This window comes from Globicephala melas, chromosome 2 (assembly GCF_963455315.2).
Source record: "Globicephala melas chromosome 2, mGloMel1.2, whole genome shotgun sequence".
NCBI lineage: Eukaryota > Metazoa > Chordata > Mammalia > Artiodactyla > Delphinidae > Globicephala > Globicephala melas.
The window spans coordinates 109,083,184-109,103,739 of record NC_083315.2 but is presented as its reverse complement, the minus strand read 5'-3'; the positions used below and the strand labels follow the sequence as shown (position 1 = coordinate 109,103,739).

At 37.6% G+C, this 20,556-nt stretch overlaps 1 protein-coding gene across 3 annotated transcripts in view; it reads left to right on the top strand.

The window, feature by feature from the left end:
- The window catches only part of PRKD1 (protein kinase D1), a 334,300-nt gene extending 314,707 nt beyond the window's left edge, over positions 1-19,593 (top strand). For all 3 annotated transcript variants that reach the window (XM_030854701.2, XM_060294694.1, XM_060294695.1), the window contains 2 exons: positions 17,752-17,837; positions 18,655-19,593. In XM_030854701.2, the coding sequence (XP_030710561.1) occupies positions 17,752-17,837; positions 18,655-18,873 (305 nt within the window). In that variant the 3' untranslated portion in view covers positions 18,874-19,593. The remainder of the gene's footprint in view (positions 1-17,751; positions 17,838-18,654) is intronic.
- Positions 19,594-20,556: the final 963 nt, after the last annotated feature.

The window sequence follows — 20,556 nt, the reverse complement described above, 5'->3', positions numbered from 1 at the left end:
ATCAAATAACCTTGTGACCTAACCTTGTCAGGGAACATTACCTTTAAATACAGTTAAAGGTATGTTTGATATCTATAATCTAGAAATCCAGTAGGATAACTTGATGTTGTTACCACAGTGCAAATCTGAAATATCTCTAAAGCGAGTCATACATTTTCCTGTTATGCAAGAATAGGACATTAAGAAAATAACCTTCACATTAAAAATTTTTTTTCTTGCAGTAGTGGAACAAATGATGCCCACTCTCAGAAATATGCTGGCCTTCTGTGTAGATAGAAGCTATAGATTATGAATGTTTAATTATCACTAGTAATAGAAACCAGAGGCATAGATATCAATAGCTCAAGAAACTCTTCTTGGGAAACCACAATATACATGCATAAGTAATATGAATGTAAAGGGCAAAACATAAAATATCCTTCAAGTTTTCATAAAATGCCCTTGAAAGTTTGTTGGGGAGATGAGTTATATGAACTTGGGAAAATGATCATTTATTTCCTTGAATTGTTAGCTTGGTATAAAATCAGGGTCTCCAAGTTCAGAGGAGGGAGAATCACTGTGGACTTGACTAGTCAGAATTGCATTTTAAGGGGAGATGGAACTTAGGCCAGTCACTGAAGAAAGAAAAGGAAGAGATACAGCATTTTACAAAGAGGGAATTACATGGGATTATTCAAGAGGCATTTATATTAGACCAGAAAGAACACATTTTACTTGGCTATAGATGTCTAAGCACTAAAAATGCCCTGCCACTCAGACAAAGTGATGTGGAAACCAGCTCAGGTAGAATCTCCTTCTTCTAAATGACTCAAGTATCAATTTGGGGATTAACTGGCCTCTCTTCTCAGTATCTTTTTCTAGCTCATCCTTGCCTTTGAGGCACAGGAGTTGTACTATTTGCTAAATGAAGCTCAGATGGCAAATGAGTTACCTACCTGCTGGTGTACAAACAGAAGTATTATTGAATATAAAGAAAAGCTAATTAAATTATGTCATAATATTAGCTGAGGTGTTACAAAAGTAATTACTGGCCCAGATTCTATTCCACTGTCTTGTTGGGAACAAATAATTTCCTGATTAGATATTATCACAGGGCCAGTACCAAATAATTTTAAGCACATAGGATCTGATGAATACACAAGCAAACTAGTATCGGGCCAAGGGTGGTCACAACTGAAATTAGTGAATTTTCAGTCTCAGGATACTGTAAACCACACCAGAACCACTAAAATTCCAGATGCAAGGAAGTAAACATCTAGGCACCTCAGTGACTCTAAATCAAAGGTAAGGAACAGCAGTGAAGCAATTTGTGATGTTGTATTCCTGCCATTCTAATTAGCCATCACTTACCTTTTCTGAGCTTCAGTTTCTCATCTGTAAAACAGGGTAATGATTCCTGCCCATATAATGAAGTTGTAATAGAGACTGAAAGAGATAAAGGATGTGAAAGGCATTTATAGAACGCAGGTGTGGGGTGAGCCAAGGATTTGGATCTAGGAAAAGGATAGCAGAGCACTAAGCTAAGCAGTTGCTCTGGCGAGTAACCAAGAATTGATTGTATAATTTTAGAAATTATATGCAAACTGATGTGCACATTTCCCAAGTGTTCTTCAGAAAAATTGTTAGTTGTACTTTTTTTCTTGGCATGAAAAAGCAAAAGATAAAAGAAAGTTGTAAGGTCTTTGTAACGTACGTAGATGTGTCAGGAAGAGAAAATTCCTTTATCGTGCTTTTTTTTTTTCTGTTAGTGTAGACATGGACTCAGTAAAATATAATACTATATATTGAAGTGCTTGAGCTATCATTGTGTCATTTGATCCTCACAGCAATCCTCTAATAAGTAACTTGATTTAGTCTCTATGTTAGAAACCAGAAAGGTTCAATAATTTGCCTAAGGTCACACAGTGGTAGGGCTTGGACTTGAAATCATTGGTTTCTCTCCATTCTTTACAGCATACATTGTTGCACACCAAAGGGTGCTTATTTCTAATGTCTTGCTATTTAGCAACCTATAGGGAATATTTTAAACTCATTAATTATTCTTGCTATTATAATATAATAAGCTGAGTATTGGCATTAGAGATATGCTTACTAATAATTTATCAGTGAGTTAATCAGGACTCTTGCATGCAAATAATAGAAACTTATCTCTAAGTTAGACAGAGATAATTTATTGACTCACACAACTAGGGAAGTCCAGAAGGTGAACTCCATTCATCTGGATCCTATAGTTCAAGTGTCACATTTCTCTCTCTTACCTCTGCTTTACTTTATGATGGCTTCCTTCTCAGGTGGGCTTTTCATGTGGTACAAAGTGATCTCCCAGCAGCTCCAGGCTTACATGCTACCCATTGTACATGACTCAGACTGGAACCATAATTATCTGTCAGTAGCTGTAGAGTCTCTGAAAGGGGCACTGATTGGCTGCCCTTAAATCCTGTAATACCCTGGGAACAATCACATTGTCACTGCAGGAGCCTGGCTCTGATTGGCACTGTGGATGATGGAGAGCCCCTCCAGGTTGGAGAGAGGAAGTTCCTGCAGGGAAAAGATACTAGGCTAAAAACAAACACAAAAGCATTAACAGATGTCCGTTATAAAAATAGATTTTTTTGTGAATTAAAGCATGACTTGAAAAATGAGAAAAAAAATGGGGAAAATTTAACTTAGCAAATGTTACAGGTAAAATGGTAACAGTAAAATTAAATAAATTTTGAGAGAAAAAAATAAGAATAAGTAATCTTCTATAACCTTTGCACTGCAGCCAAGCACTACTTTACACACTTTACATATATGAACTTATTTAATTGTCCCCAACCTTTGAGTAGATACTATAATTGTTTCCATTTTAAAGATGAGGCACTGCAGACATAGAAGGTTACGTGGCTTCCCTGGGTGGGGCTAGGGTGCAAATCCTGTCAGCCTACTCCAAGGCAGATGCTCTTACTCATTGCATTGAGAGCCACTTGATTATCCTTTCTAATGGATTTAGCCATGCTGTCACATTAAATTTTTAATATGTTTTCACTAGCTTAGAGCTAGCGTAGCAACACAATTTTTAATAATGTCTAAAAAGACAGGGAAACAGGATCATGTTGTGATAAAGACCTGAGTTGCCTCCACTCAGCATCTTGGTGACCTCATCCAAGTTACTTATTCCTTCAGGTCTCAGTTTTCTTGTCTGCAATATAGTGACACTAGTTACTAACTCACTGGATTACTTTAAGTATTAAATGAAATTGCACTGGAAAGTGGTTAGCACAGTGATTGACATAACTAGATTACCTTAAATGTGTTAAACACTATTTCCAATCACTTTACATGATCAGTCGATCTCTCTGTATATATATATTTTAGTTCTACACTCATACATACAGTCATATAATTATGTATGTAACTAAACACATATTTAATCACAGTTATATATTATATATATAACTAAATACTTGTGTAAATTATATATTGCTATACATATATAACTAAATAAAAATGCATGTATACAATAAAACACTCCAGAATGAATCATATGATTACAAATAATTGCACAAAAGGAGACTTTAGGTAATCATGGGAAAGGAGGAGTTTGAGAACATTTCAGTTCATTCTAAGTCAGTGTGTTGTACCTTGTTTCATTTCATCATTGTGACTATCTGATGGCCATTTGACCATCCAGTTTATCCATTACTACCTGTCAGTAATTAGACATGGCCTCACTCTCACCTCCAGCTTTATCTCATACTAGGTTAAGCTTAGTCCTCAGCACATAGGATGGCTATGACATTTCTCAGTTCCTTGAAAGGACTTGTTCACCTATTTTCAAATAGTTACTTGATTAGGCAGATTTACTTCATCTTATGGAACAGGCAGTCCATTGTCATTTAAACGTTTTTTTAGATAATCAGATGAAACTAAAGAGAATTGCACCTTATTTGATCATGTACCAATATGCCCTTTCTTTCATTGCATTTTTAGCAATTCCAAAATAACAAGAGATAGGCCAGGTTGTCCTCCATGTTTGTCACATCTAGTACATAATAAGGGTGAATCCTGGATGGACATGGCCAAAAAACCAGAAAATTGCAACCAAGACTCAATCTATAACTTAAGAAATAGGTAAGCAGGGCAGTGGTTGAGAGTCCGCCTGCCGATGCAGGGGATGCAGGTTCGTGCCCCGGTCCGGGAAGATCCCACATGCCGCGGAACAGCTGGGCCCGTGAGCCATGGCCACTGAGCCTGCGCATCCGGAGCCTGTGCTCCGCAACGGCAGAGGCCACAACAGTGAGAGGCCCGCGTACCGCAAAAAAGAAAAGAAAAGAAAAGAAAAGAAATAGGTAACAGGGATGTAGAGCTTAGAAACAGGAAGTGGAAAAACTACCTAATAGTCAGAACACAGGAATATTTGCAAGGCAGGGGATTACTAATAATTTTGCCAAAGAACCTCCTTGATCATGGCTCGTTTTAAACTACCTGTAATTGTCTCGTTCTAAATGTATAGCAGACAGTTTTTAACTTTGGCATGCCAGCGGTTAATCAGAGGAGCGAGTTAATAATGGGGATTCCCAGACTCCACCCCCGTAAACTGCCATCTTGCTCTGAGACTGTAAGTAGTCCATGGAGCACACCTTCTAAAACACTGCTCGGGAGCCCTGATCCCCAGAAAGACCTGGCAGCTGACAGTGCTCTCAAAAAATTTTTAGTAAGTTTCCAATATTCAAATTTAGATGAACTAAAAATTCCTCTCATTCGTAACATTTTTTTTGTATCCACATCATTTTCTTTATCAGATATTTAATATCAGGAGGTGTAATTTGTTCCAAATGTTGAATGTATTTCAATATAGACTTGCATGAAAATAGTAAGAAAAAAAATAAGAAAAAGCTTCTTGACAAGCTTCCTACGTCAAGATGAAAGAAGAAAAAAGAAACTCCAGGAAATGCAAAAATTTGTGTAATAAAGTTATGTGTAATAAAGAAGAAACTAACGTGTGTCATGATTTTGCGCGATTAAGGGAATATAGGAAGAGAGAATCCTTTTAACACTTGAAAATTCTCCTTTGAGTGGGCATAGGTGTAGAAATTTGATGTTACAGGTTGTAGGGTTATAGGTTATAGACTATAGGGGGTATGAGTTATAATCCTATAGTTCATAATAGTTATATATAAATTATTCCACATATTGCTTATTAATTTTAAAGTATAGAAAACCTTTAGACCAAGCATATCTGACTTCATTTAATTATGCAAAGGATGTGTAAATAGTGAAACTTCTTTCACACTGGGAAGGAGGACAGAGAAGAGGTGAAAGGAGCTGTAAGAGCTGTAACTTGCACAGAGTTGATATCCGATTCTGCCGAGGTGAATGGATTGGCTTATGTATTGTGTTGGCCAAAAGGTTCATTTGGGTTTTCCTGTAAGATTGTATGGAAAATGCTGAATGAACTTTTTGGCCAGCCCAGTACATTCACATGCATGATTTAGTATACGATTTAATCATAGAGTTAATCCTTTTGAATAAATGTTTTATATATACATATGTGTGTGTGTGTGTATATATATATATATATATATCCTGTGTTGTGCACCAGGCACTGTTCTAAATTACAACAGTAGCCAGTACATTAATGTAACTAAATTAATTGCATAAAGGAGGACAATGAGGTAGAAAAAGCTGAAATGAATGATTCATTGTCCTTAATGGAAGAGAATCAGTGTTTTATTTTGTTTTGTTTTTAAGGTGGTTCTTCTCAAACTATGTGATAAAGGACCAGTTTTATTTTATTTTAATTTCCAAACATATGGATCAGTACTTCGTGAAATATAATAAAAATGTGACAGCAATCTCAAAATGCTGTGAAAGTTTCCAAAGACTTAGTCTCACTTTCTATACTTATCTCATTGTAAACTAATAAACATTTCACAGACTGGCATTCATCCATACTCTGAATAGCTTAAAGTTAGTGAATCAAGCATAAATGATACTGCACATATTTTTTTAAGGTGTAGAGGTAATCAGAAGAAATTTTTTACATAGTTAAAAGAGGTTTAATAATGAGATATTAGGTTTTATCTTTCAATTTGAACTCTTCCTACTGATTGATTTAGATCTTTTACCAGGTGCATATGACACTTTTGTAAATAATAATAATAAGGAACAAAAGTGCAAGAAAGTTCCAGGAATAAGTGGAGTACAACCTTTTGTTTGACTTAAATTCTTGCACACCTGGTCTAAAAGTTGTCTATCATGTTAAATATACAAACTCTATATTACTGGAGAGTTAGAGGGTTATAGTTCCTTTTCTATAATACCAATTCTTGCATGGTGACTGAGCAGATGAAGAAGATGTAATCTTAAATCTCTAAACCTGCTTTGCCCACACAAAGGAGAATTTGCAAGTGTGAGAGTCAAATTAATTCTCTTTTTCTACATTCCTTCAGTTGGTCAAGATCCTAACACATCTTAAATTATTCTATTTTATAAATGGCTTTTTTATACAGCATTTTTTACCCAAGAGTTTATTCTTAGAAGGAGAAGAGAGATGACACAGGTAACCATGTGAGGTGGGTTATATAGCTAATAAGGTGAAATATAATTTGCTTCAGTGCAAATCATCCTACTAGGAGAATGATGACAAACCTGCAGTGATGGGAAAGCCTCTGTTAGAGTAAAAGTACACTTCCATCATCAGATTGAATTGATGTGTTCAATTAGAGATACACAGTAAATTTGAGGAAGGTTAGTGATAGACCATGATGATCACTAGATAAATTACTATTTTTTCCTTCTGAGTTTTGATATTCTTTTATATGCCATTAGGGAGGCAAGCAGGCAGTAATCAACACAGAGGCAACCTCAGAAATTGTCTCACAAAGAGCCCACGACCCCCGCAGACAGAGATCATTTTCTGTGCTTGCAGGTGAAGTCTGAAGAAGCACCTATTCTCATCTCACCTGCTGTGTTGTCACTGCTCAGCTTCAGAGTCACATGGTTAGTTGATATAATCAAGAATTAAGATCAGACATGAAGCCTTGACATATGTGAAAAGGAAAAAAAAAAAAGAAAAGGAAATGCCCTTTCATTACTCCTATAACTTATCTTTAGTTCAAAATTATCAACTTGGGATGGTGCACCCGTGACACAGGTTTTTTTCCACTGCACGATCCAACAGTCTCAATGGTAATATTTCTGCTGCTTCTTTCCCCTGATAAGTGCAGCTGTAGTTTATTCTTCCATTTGGTCTCAATCCTCTGCTGACATTTATGTTCAGTGCAGAATATATGGCATCCCAAGGCATAGAATGGCTATAATAATATACCACTAAATTTATCCAAGCATCTAAATTTTATTTTAAAAGCTATTTTTTTTTGCCATTCAATGTGGTAAATTCAAATAAAATTGGTCACAAGTGCGTTTTTCCCCCAGAAATTGGAGATGAAAAATACAGCCAGTACAAACACAAAGCAAAGCTAAATAAAAGCCTAGCACCATTACCACATGGTATGTTTTCAAAATCCAACAGTGTTCCAGAACGCTAAACACTTAAGTTGGAAGTAGCACTTTGCCATGAAAAGGAACCAGCTGTAGGTCCCTCTTTCACTACATATTGTTCAAAACAAAAAATAACCCTATTGAAAATAAGCCTCGGGTAGATGAGACCCAGAAATCCAATGGTATGAGAAACAAAAGAAAGACAATTGTCATTTAAAAATTAAACTGTGTTTGTAACAGTTTATGAGCCTTGCAGATCCAGCAAGCCTGCTGAATATTAATGAATAGATTGATTTGTCAACATATTAGCACCACTGTCAGACATAACAGCATGGAGGAGATGCAAGGGGACTAGGCAGTAAAGTACTTAAAAATGCTGGACTGGGTACCATGAGATTCTATCATGATTGATAAACTATAGTGAATGATGTGGGTCACAACTTCCACTGGGTTTTAACATTTTAAACAACCTCTATTTGAAATTCTAGGATTACTTGCGTTTAATTTTTTTGAAAAAGAGTATGCTTTTTGTTCAGTAATAAGGAACTTTAAAATTATGAGCCAAAGACATACAGTGGTTTAAATGATATCTACTTAGTAGAGTGAATTTTTAAATATATGTATGTGTGTATGTGTTTAGATACATACACACACATACATATTTCAAAATCCAAATGAGTTAATATCTGAAAAGGTGTCCCACCAGGTAAGGAACCTTTGATAGCAAATAAAATATAATTAGATTTTTTTCTTAAAAAACGATAATTTGTAGAGAGAAACTGATCTGAAGAAGTTTTAGCCAGAACATTGGCATTATAAGTACTCAAAAATTGGCTGTTTATTTGTGCTCCAAACTGAAATGTTTCCTATATATCCCAATAATAAAAATAAAATTTCACTTCTGAATGTACATCCTAGTTGAGTTGAAATGTGACATCTAAATATATGTGGAGATGTCAGGATATAGGAACAACAAATGTTAAATATTCTGTAAATTTGCTTTCTTTCACAATAACAACACAGAATAATATTTCAAAGTACAGAATATTAAAAATCTTATCCTACCCGTGTACTGCTCCACAATACCAATCCACTGAGCAATTATCCAGAATACTCTTACGTTGCTACTGTAATAGAGAATGTACAATTTCATGAGGAGCCCTATTTCTTCTCAGTTTGAGCCTAGCACAATGAACAAAATGTCTCTGGGTTTTTACCCACTGGTAGAAACAAACCCAATCCTTTTTCCAAATAAAAGCTTATCTCAGAGGTTTGAAAACAGCCATCATGTCACCCCAAGCTTTCTCTTCTCCTGGGCAGTGAGTTTTTTCTTTAACCACCTGTTCACTCTGGTCCAGACACTCCCCTCTCTCTGTTCTTTTTATTTATTTATTTTGCGGTTTGCGGGCCTCTCACTGCCATGGCCTCTCCTGTGGCAGAGCACAGGCTCCGGATGCGCAGGCCCAGCGGCCACGGCTCACGGGCCCAGCCGCTACGTGTCATGTGGGATCTTCGCTGACCGGGGCACGAACCCATGCCCCCCGCATCAGCAGGCGGACTCTCGACCACTGCGCCACCAGGGAAGCCCTATGTTCTCTTTAAATCAAACCTCAAAACTGTTCTGACTCAAGGTTCAATGAGCCTGAGAGTAACGTGAATCCACCATTCCTTCATTATAAAGAACACATTTCTTTTAGCATGGCATAAAATAACACTTGATTTCTGTATAAAATGTAGACTCAAGTTGAGTTTACTGTGCATTTAGGACCCTGAATTTTTTCTTATAAATGTTGTTGATAGGCCACATTTTTCAATTCTGTACTTAGACTGGTTTGGTTTCGGGGTGGGGGGGAGCTAAATAGAGGACCCTGTTTCATTTGTCCCTGTTAAATGTTATCTTACCAGTATAGCTATATATGTATATAGTTATCTTGGAACTTATTTGTGTAATCCAACTTGTTTGCTCTTCCTGTCGGCATCCTCTGAGTAGAAGCTATCCTGAAACCTTTCTATTGTCTTCGTTCCAGAATACTGAACAAGATGGGGCCTCCTCTATGTTTATATCCATCTATTCTGGGGCCCTTTGAACAACATTAAACCAGTTTTTTCAATGTTCTCATACCCCTAGTCCTTTGCTATTCAAAATGTGGTGTAAGGTTCCACCTGGGACTCTCAGGCTCCTACCCAGACCTACCTAATCAGAATCTACAGTTTAAGATCCCTAGACTATTCATATGGGTGTAAAAATCTGAAACACACTGCTTAGCACAGCCTTTCTCAACCCTAGGAGCACATATTAGAAACACCTGAGGTGCTTCTAAAACTACCGACACCTGGAGGCCCCTAACAATTTTTCACTTGACCTTTGGCTTGAGTATCAGCATAAAAAAAAAAAAAAAAAACCAGAAACCCCTCCAAAGTGAAAAAAAAAATTCACCCCAAACTTCATTAAACTAATATAAATAGATTTTAATTTAGACTTTAAATTTTGAATCAATTTGGCATCAGTTTGGGGGCTGCTGTATGCTGTGTTTAAACAATTCATGATTTCCAAGATTGTCTTTCTAGTCTTCAGGCGGAAATTAAACTGAATGTAAAGCAAAGGACTACCCAATGATAGAATAACTTTCTACAGCGGAAAGAACTGGGAAAGGAAAGACCCTGCTTGAGCCTCTAAAGGTCTTGCACTTCATTGGATTGCGGTAATTGACTCAGGAACGAGTGAGATGATGATTCCCAGCGCCCTTGTTTGCTGCCGGCAGCCTCTGGTTTCAGCCCCTGAGAGGAGCGTCCCACTTAGTGTTGCCGGGCAACAGCTTGCTGGGTTGAGAGCTGGAATGTGAAGGGTTGCAAAACGATTTTTTAAATAAACACATAACTTACCTTCAGCATGAATCAAGCCAAAGGGAGAAGTACTGAGCCTACAGGGTGACAGGCAGTGAGGCAGAATGGAAAGGGAAAAAAGCAAACAAGGAGCTCAGTAGTGACAGATGAAGACTCCATCACTAGAGTGATAGTTCTGACCTGGTTTCTAATTTGAAAATTTGTACCTCAATAATTTGCAGCTGGATGAAAGACAGTACGGAAAAAACAATTTTTTCTAAACTACCATGTCTGGACAAAACAGGTCAGCCCCAGGGTTTCACAGATAATTTCTCTTGTGTCAAATAAACATTGTAAAGTAAATGTGATCTGTATTGCAGATCCTCTCAGCATTATTCTGATTTTCTGACGAAAGTCATTGATCCTGTGATCCGTTTGTAGACGTGTGATGTCCTACCATCCAGGAGTATTTTTAGCCAAAATATACAAACTATATGCACATAATGTGGATATTAAAACATAGAGCTGAGAAAATGGATATTTAAATTTCTAATTAATGTATTCAATCTATCAAATGCTATTTAGCAAGCATTTTCCTAATACATTAAATGATGCATTTGATTTTACATATTTATGAAATTGTGCAAAAATGAATACACAATCTGTGGGACCTTAAAAGAGCTAAAATCTAGTGGGGAGAATGGGGGGACAGGCAGGTACCTAAAATGAAAGATGGGAAATGAGGGAATTTCCAGGGGTTAAGACTCGGTGCTTTCACTGCAGGGGCCCAAGTTCCATCCCTGATCGGGGAACTAAGATCCTGCAAGCCTGTCGGCCAAAAAGAGATGAAAAATGGAAGATGACTGAGAGGTGTGACCTGAGGGTCCTATTATGTCTTCACATATGTCCAGTTCCATTCTTTCTGTAGGATTTTCTCCAAGCTTTGGATGCTGTTTAGTTTAGCCATAGCTATGACACATGCAATGTCCCTTCTGCATACTAAGAACCAATTGTCCATACACATGGTATTTGCTTTGAAATGGAGAATGACTGCAATATAGTTTCCACAATTTCAAAGATGATTCCGAATTTTGACACCCTAAGAAAATAGAATCCATACAATTAACACCGATGGAACATTTCTTTTCATATTAAAACATAAAGCCCTCAGCACCTACATATACCATTTAATTTTGTTTTTGTTCATATATACTTATGCAGAACTTCAGCTATCCCAACATCTGCTGAAAGTCCCGTTCTGGTAAAAAAAAAAAAAGTTTGATAAAATTTTCTCTTCGCTTTCCTGACATTTCAGTCTCTCAGCTGATGGGGCAACAAGAGAAATTGCTGTACAAGAAGTTAGGGGAAAAGTAACTTTGTTAGCCAAGAATTTGTTGTAGCAAAAAAGAAACATTAAGCGTCATAAAACAGATTTTCTTTGCTCTTATTTTAATTTATAGGAAACATTAATATGAATCCATGGCCAGAGACATTTTAGAAAACACAAAACTCTGTGCTTATGAGAGAGGGGATTCTTTAAAATAAAAATCTGAACCATACAATTGTTTAAAATTTTCTAATAAGAAAGAAAAAGGAAAGACTTCTCACATTGCCCAAATGTAGCTATTTGAGGTGCTCAGAGAGCTCAGCCTTAAGACAATTTATTAAAAATATGGAAGGAAGGGATTGAGTTTTAAGATGAATAAGAGAACAGAACTCTCAGAATAATATTAGAAAGGCTAACTCTCAGAGTAAATGGACAAGTAGAATCAGAAAATAATCCTACCACTCTCTGAAAAAGTTGCCATCATATTTACTGCAAAGAGAAGGAGGAACTAACCACTGCCTATTTTGCTCCTGTTTTCTTTGGGGGTGGAGAAGCGGCTCTTCAAATTGAGAGAATAAGGGAAGGAGGGTGTGAAACAAATAATATAACTCAGAGAATGGAGGATTTTCCTGCACAGCTTTGGCCCTAGGTACAACGACAGCTGTTTTAAATTACATCTGCTTATTGCCCCAAACTGGAGAATCCAGCACTGTGTAGCAATAAACCTTGACCTCATGAAAGGCAGGTATTGGGATATGTACTTTTTGCTATATTTATGGAAGGAAGTATGGGGTACCAGGAATTTGCGGCAATCTCTGCTTCCCCAAATATCTCTTTATCCTGGGGCTCCAGATCTTCCTGGTGCTCCGGGGAACCTGGAGTTTCTGTATCCTTCTAGTTTCTGCCTTGGGTGCTAGTATCCTGTTCTGCTGACATGCCAGCATGTCACCTTTCCTTCTGACTTCCCATTCTGCTGCAGTCCCCTTCCTTACTTTCCTATTTCCCACAGCCAGACCACCGTCCCTTTCTCCTTTGCTTTGTTTTTGAAAGAAGTTCACAGAATGGCCCAGTTTCATATCTGTCTTTCCCATTGTCTCTCCTTCTCCGCCCCCAGCCACCCTGCAGTTTCAAAGACAAACCCTGTCAGATTCCCTCTAGGTCAGAATTCTGAGCCTTGATTTGAGTTTTGGAACTGGAGTTGAGATCCCGTTGGGAATTTTTTCCTGATTGTTGACTCTCTGGGGACTGCTGTAGCTACTCCAGTTTTACTAGTCTTTTTGCTCCTTTGCTATTGGCTTCCTTCCTCCCTTAACTTGGATCCTTTACATTTGAGGGTTACCCATAGCAGTCTCAGCTGGGAGCTAGTACCCAGGGGGGAAATAGTGGTATCACAAGAGTACACTCAATGGCAGCTATAAACTATGACTGATGTTCAGAACAGGACTTACTGCATATTGAAGAGGCTAACAGAGGTGCTCCTAGAGCCATTGTGGGTAATTAGTAAATCATGGATAAAATGAGAGAGATACCAGAATACTTAAGACAGGCCAGGGTTTTCTGAATTTCTAAAAGGGGGAAAGAATGGATTCTGTAATCATTCAAGAAGAAGCTTAATATTTGTCCTTGTCAAAATCCTAGAATGAATGATTAAATGAATAGTTTGCAGATATTTAGAAACAAATCCTGGTACTGAGAAGGAAATGACTAAAAACCAATACTAGTCAATATTAGTTTACTTAGAATCTATTACTCCAGAATAATTGCATTCTTTTTCAATAAGATACCTACTGCCAGATAGGTAGAATGAGTAATACCAAGGACTTATGTTTCTTAACTATAATAAAACATTAGAAAAAAATCTCCCACAGTAGCCTTTGGAGAAGATGATAACATATGGATTGAATGGGATACTCCTAGGATGAAACATTGCTCATTTATGAGTGTGTTCAAAGAATAATTAATAGGCATGGCAGTTGGACATGTAATCTATTGGAGAGTCATCAAGTCCTATGTTTAAGCCTTATCCTGAAAAAAGTTTCCTAGTAATTTGATTAATACATAGCAGATAGGCTTACTCAGTTGGGAAGTGGTGGAAAGCTAGAGGATTAGTCCCTTCGATAGGAGAGATCACATCACATTCAGAATAGTCTTTGCTGAAATGTTGAGCTAAGGTCACAAAGATAGATAGATAGATAGATAGATAGATAGATAGATAGATAGATAGATAGATCAATCCAGGCACTTATGTACCTAAAAGTATGGTGGAAACATGACTAAGAAGAATTTAATGTTCATTATTGGAAATTTTCTAAATTTAATTAGTTTTTGAGATTATTATCGGTTAATAATAATGAGTTAATGGTATGATGTGGCTACTGCATGCCACAGTATTTAAGGGCATGGGCTTTGGAGCCAGTTACCCTGGGTTTCAACCTCAACTGTTACCTGGGAACTGTCTGACTTCGACCAAGTTATATGACCTTTTGAAGTTTCAGTTTTTCCTTTTATATAAAATAGAGATTAAAATAGTAACTACTGGAGCTTCCCTGGTGGCGCAGTGGTTGAGAGTCCGCCTGCCGATGGAGGGGACGCAGGTTCGTGCCCTGGTCCGGGAAGATTTCACATGCCACGGAGCGGCTGGCCCCGTGAGCCGTGGCCGCTGAGCCTGCGCGTCCGGGGCCTGTGCTCTGTGGCGGGAGAGGCCCACGAACTGCAAAAAAAAAAAAAAAAAAAAAAAGTAACTACTTTCATATGTTTGTTAGGAGTACCTAAGAATATGAATGTGAAATTTTTTTAAAAAAGCAAAACCTTCCATCCTAGGCTATATGAATAATATCACAATTAAGGTGTCAGTTAATTGTGAGGAAAATTCTGGTCCATTGTGAACAGGGACATTGAAAAAGAGCTAGTGAACATAAAAAGCTGTCATATAGAATAGTCAAGTTCTCCATTGCATCTACAACATAAATAGGATTAATGTGGGTAAGTTATAAAAAGACAACTTTGGGCACAACATAGGAGAAAAGAATTCTTGTCACTGGTATCCTGCAACACCGTTGAGATGTGAAATAGATTGGACTACTACAGTTAGTCACTAGGACCCTAGCTAGTTATATTTAGGGAGCGCTAAAGAAAACATTTTTTTCTTTGAGTAGGATAGTAATTAAAGGTAAAAGATTTTAAATGGTGCATTTTTTTTTTTTTTTTTTTTTGTGGTACGTGGGCCTCTCACTGCTGTGGCCTCTTCCATTGCTGAGTAAATGGTGCATTTTGTCATGTTATATGTGTGTGTGTGTGTGTGTGTGCGTGTGTGTTTGCGCACACACGTGTGCATGTTTTGCCTTTGCAATTAGATTGGGAGCTTTTCAGGGCTTTATCATTACCTTTTTTATTCCCAATGTCATTGCCAACAGTAATTCCTTAAGGAATATTTGGTGAATGAACAGATAAATGAATGATATGTATATGCGATATATACATGGTCAATAAAAAGAATATTGTAAAAAAAAAAAAAAAACAGTAGAATCTCTTTTTATAAGTGAGCTTAGTGAAAGGCATTTTGGATGGTATATTTAATGCTGGGTTGTATGAGCCTTGATTAATGAAAAGGATGTTTTAGGAGTTCCAGAAACAGTGACCAGTAGAATGGAACTCTCAAACACTATGATGAACCTATTTTCTCAGTAACACCGGGTTCCCAATATTTAACTACAGTGTCCAACATTTAATAGTTAATTATTTCTGTTTTCTGCTATCAAGAGCCATGAAATATATTTATAAATACACAGATACACCCACCCCCCCACACACACTCCTGCTAATTCTCGCCTTAGGTCCTAAACTATTTTCTCTCGGAGGTACTTGTCATTGGCTTGCTGTGCTTATTCAGGTCAGCTGTGTACTGTGGCTGTAGTGAGACTTGTGATTATATGCTTCATTCAGCAGAGCAATTTTTTCATCTTCACATATTCCATTCCCTTCAGACACATCTAGTTTCTCCCCTGGCCGTACTTCCTTCCCCATTAGGCAGTGTGATTCACTGCTGGAGCCCATTTGGGCACAAACCAGACTTTTTGTCGAGTTGCTGTACTCCTACCTTCCTAATTATAGAATTCAAAGCAGAAGGAGTGAATTAATAACATGTCTTTATTCCCTGCAGTGTATGAGGAAGCATAATGCTGTGGCATGCTTACGGTAGCACATGCATTCTCCCGTCTCCCCTTATTCTCCATTTTTGCTGTGTGACTTCACAGCAGCAAGAATGGAAGGTGCACTTTACACACCAGTGAGTAAATCATGTGAATGGATGTTTTAAAGCCCGTGCCCAATACACAGTTCACTGAGAGAACTATACTTTCAAAAGCCCTCTGAGAACACATGCTTGGAATTTGAAATGGTACTAAATACTGTGTTTCCTAAGGTATCCTAGCGAAGGCAAGGGTGTAGGGGCATAGACAGCATTTAGATATGTGCTATTACATTTACTTTCTCCAATCAAGCAATTCTTAGATGTTTGATTCTACAGTCTTTCCATGCAGGCAAATGCTTGGAATATTAGTATCAAAGTGATACAATTCTAGATTAGCAAAAGCCTGTAAAAATCGTTTCTCTTTGCCTGATAACGAGAAGGATTCTGATTCATTCTGAGGGAATAAAGTGATCTTTGTTCCAGGTGGCCTCAGGACTCCTGTGACACTGTATTTTCAGATCCACACAGACTGATGTAGACCAAACAATGGAGTCAAAGCCCCCTCATTCAGGACTTGATGGTTGAGGAAGTTGGGGAGTTAATTTGCATCTTTATCAGATACCTGTTAAAGGTTTTTGATAGAAAGATCCATCTCTCAAGAATCTTAATGACCAGGGTTGATTAAGGGAGGGAATGGACTCTTTGGTGGAATGTGAATGCTTTCATTAGTTTGGCAGATTTCACTAAGTTCTTTTTGGGAAGAAAATGCTAACAGGAAAGAAAGAAATGGGAAGTCATTACAAGAATGAATGGGAAGCATGAGGTAATGAATTGAATAAATAGTGAACAATTAAGGGTATAGGCTGAAAATAATAGTTTTCAGAAAGGTGAGTGAGAACTCTGTTACATGGTACTCTGGGTAAGATGATTTGTAGACTAGATAACTAGAAGAATCGCTTTTTTCCCTAAATTACATTCTCTTGAAGTCCCAGTCAGAGGCAGAGTATGAGGCTGGATGGTTTGTGATTCTAACCTCTTAGAAGAATTCTTGTTAGACAAGTTGATTACCTGTCTTCCCTATGAAAGCAATGAAGGCCGATATAATTCCAATTCATGGGTTTTTTTGTTTGTTTGTTTTGTTTTTTGTTTGCAGTACGCGGGCCTCTCACCACAGCGGCCTCTCCCGTTGTGGAGCACAGGCCCCGGACGCACAGGCCCAGAGGCCATGGCTCACGGGCCCAGCCGCCCCGCGGCACGCGGGATCCTCCCGAACCAGGGCACGAACCCAAGTCCCCTGCATCGGCAGGCGGACTCTCAACCACTGCGCCACCAGGGAAGCCCCATGGGTTATTTTTAAAAGTAAAGAGAAAGAGACAAAAGTGTTTCACCACTGGGCCATTGGTTTTTAGGCTCTAAATTTATCATGAGTCATGGCCCATGGTTATGCTTTATTTTCTTCCTTTTAAATGTAGTGTCCAGATGTCTGTCACTTAATTCAAGACTACGGAGCCCATTATGTGTATTCAAACTTTAAACACATTTTGTAACAAAATTAGTAAATGCTTTCTCTTGAATATTAGTTTTATCCTGCCATTAGTGCAACACATATTTAAATGATGTATATTTGAACAAAACTCCTACTTTAGAAAAATGTATTAGAAACTAAACTAAGAGAAATTCACATCATACTCACAAAGGACTCATACTCCTTCCTCTACAATTATTTCCAATTCATTTTTTTGCATCTAAAATTAAATTAAGGCCAAGGTTTTAGAATTCTCAAGGGGAATTTTCTTCAGGTTCTAGTGTCTATTATCACTGTGTTGCATTTAACTGTGTGAAATAGCAGATGTGGAATAAACTATAAATGAATTATGCATATGTTCCAGATATGTCATCTATTTTTACCAATAAAAATTTTTTTCAGCCATTGATCTTATCAATAACTTGCTGCAAGTAAAAATGAGAAAGCGCTATAGCGTGGATAAGACCTTGAGTCACCCTTGGTTACAGGTAAAAATCAATCACTGGCTCTTTTCTCAGTTGAATAAGCTTCTAAATATTTAAGATTCTGATACTATATATAAAAATCTTTTGTCATTTTTTAAAGTATAATTATAATACCAGTTTGTTTGCCAAAATGCATGCCACTTCATAGGATTTAATAACAATTTAGTATTTCTAAACCTCTTTCTCTACCAGGAAGGTTGGATAAGGGAGAAACACACCATACCACACACAGACACACACACCAAAAACAAAAGACAAAAAAAGAAAGGTCATAATGAAACTCCAAGGACCAGATTTCAAAGGCATGTGTATGTGTAATCCTGATAAAGATCCAAGTAGACGCCCACCTGGTTATGCCCTGTACTTGTTTGGAAGCTGTATATTTAAATCCAAGGCAATACTTGTAAAAGAAATGCATGGTAGATATAAAGCATATGCATGTGTTTGTTCTCTCTTAAATATTTTATTTTCACACTGAACTTAGAAGTTTAGAAAAACGATCCTCTGCAATACTGAAGGATTATTTGTAGGCATTAAATTCCAAAGGAATACCAACATTCTGCTTTGTTTGACTGCAAATATTAATTGCCCACCTTCTGATGCCTGATATCCTATAAACAGTATGCATTTGCAAAGTTTAGGTAAATAGGATGGCTTTGGTGCTGATGCTGTCACCTCAGGGTGCCTGATGAAAGACATAGCACGGTGGGAGTGGAAGAAAAAAGGGTAACATATATGTTGTGGGAGCTGACAACAATGAAAGAGTGTTTTAATGAGTTTTAATCATATCTATGGTAATATTTTGCAATTTCTCCCTCAGGATTATCAGACCTGGTTAGATTTACGAGAGCTGGAATGCAAAATCGGGGAACGCTACATCACCCATGAGAGTGATGACTCAAGGTGGGAGCAGTACGCAGGCGAGCAGGGGCTGAAGTACCCCACACACCTGATCGATCCAAGCACTGGCCACAGTGACAGTCCTGAGACCGAAGAAACAGAGATGAAAGCCCTCAGTGAGCGTGTCAGCATCCTCTGAGTTCCATCCCCTATAATCTGTCAAAACACTGTGGAATTAATAAATACATACGGTCAGGTTTAACATTTGCCTTGCAGAACTGCCATTATTTTCTGTCAGATGAGAACAAAGCTGTTAAACTGTTAGCACTGTTGATGTATCTGAGTTGCCAAGACAGATCAACAGAAGCATTTGTATTTTGTGTGACCAACTGTGTTGTATTAACCAAAGTTCGCTGAAACACTAAACTTGTTATTGTGAATGATTCATGTTATATTTAATGCATTAAACCTGTCTCCACTGTGCCTTTGCAAATCGGTGTTTTTCTTACTGGAGCCTCAATTTGGTAAGAGTCTACAGAACCTGTCCATGAAGTGGTTCTGTTCTGTGTGTCCCATTGGTGTTGTCACTATAAGCAAACTCTTGAAGAGTAGATTATTACCGGTGTTCTATGAACAACTCCAAAACTCATGTGGAAAAAACGAATGATGGGGACTGGGGGCTCAGGGGGATGGATATGCAATCCTAAGACACAAATGCATGAAAGAGTTTTACTGTATAGTTTCAAATCCTTTGCCTGCCTGGTGTGCCTCAGTATATTTAAACTCAAGTAAATGGGCCTAGGTGCACCTACTACTTTTTAAGCCTAAATGCCTTAGAAATGTAACTGCCATGTATATAACAGGTTTATTTTCCCCTTTCTTACAATACCCTGCTGTACTATGGAAAATCAGCAGCTAAGCAACCTTTTGCCTATGTGTATTTTTCAACAATAACAAATAAATATTCTTGGCAAAATATGTGTCCATCCGACTGAATTATTTTCATTTGTGATCCATGCTAATGTTCTCTGGCCAAGTAAGAGCAGGGGTATCTGCTCAAAAAGACCAGAGAAAGTCTCAGGGCCTAGAACTTAGCTTTGTCTAGTCTGCAGCCACAAAAGTATGTTTCCAAGTATACTGAAACCTTTCTATCTTGCATGTCATCTAGTTTCCAGTAGAAAGGAGAAGAATGACCAAAGCCAAACAGAATACTTGGAGACATAAGAATATTACAAACAGCAATCTCAATGTAGCCTCCTGATTTATTAGAATAATGACTCTAATAATTTCTTTCTAAAAAAGAAGATTCTGAGGTGAACTATAATAACACATCAATATTGGAAAACTCCTAAAGAGAAAGCCAACTTAAGTAAAGTTCTGTAGCCTGGGGAAGACAAAACTAGTATTGGACTTAACAGACTTCAGGTGTGTGGAGTGGATAATTGTGGGCTGTTTTTCTTTATAGCTGGATGACAGTGAATTATCATGTATTACTGTTACTATATAACAGAAAAAAAATTGTAATAAAGGTTTGGAAGAATTTTATGTGTTGTAAGCCACTTGAATATGTTACATAATTATGTTAAGACAACAGACAATATTTGCACTTGGAGGGATGGGAGGAAAATAGTTGATCTTTCCAATGGTTAATTACTATTTTGTATTATTTTAAGGGATTTGGAATTTATTCTGTGTTAAATCTGAGGAAATCATTCAAACTTTTTAAGCAGAAGAATAATCAACATCAACAAGTTCACTGCCAGCAAGACAGAGTCTGGATTGAAGCCAGGGCAGGGGTGAGCCAAAAGACCAGGTAAACTATTGTAATAACACATCGGGGATGATGAGGGCATGAGCTAAGGCAGGAGTAAATAGGAAACTA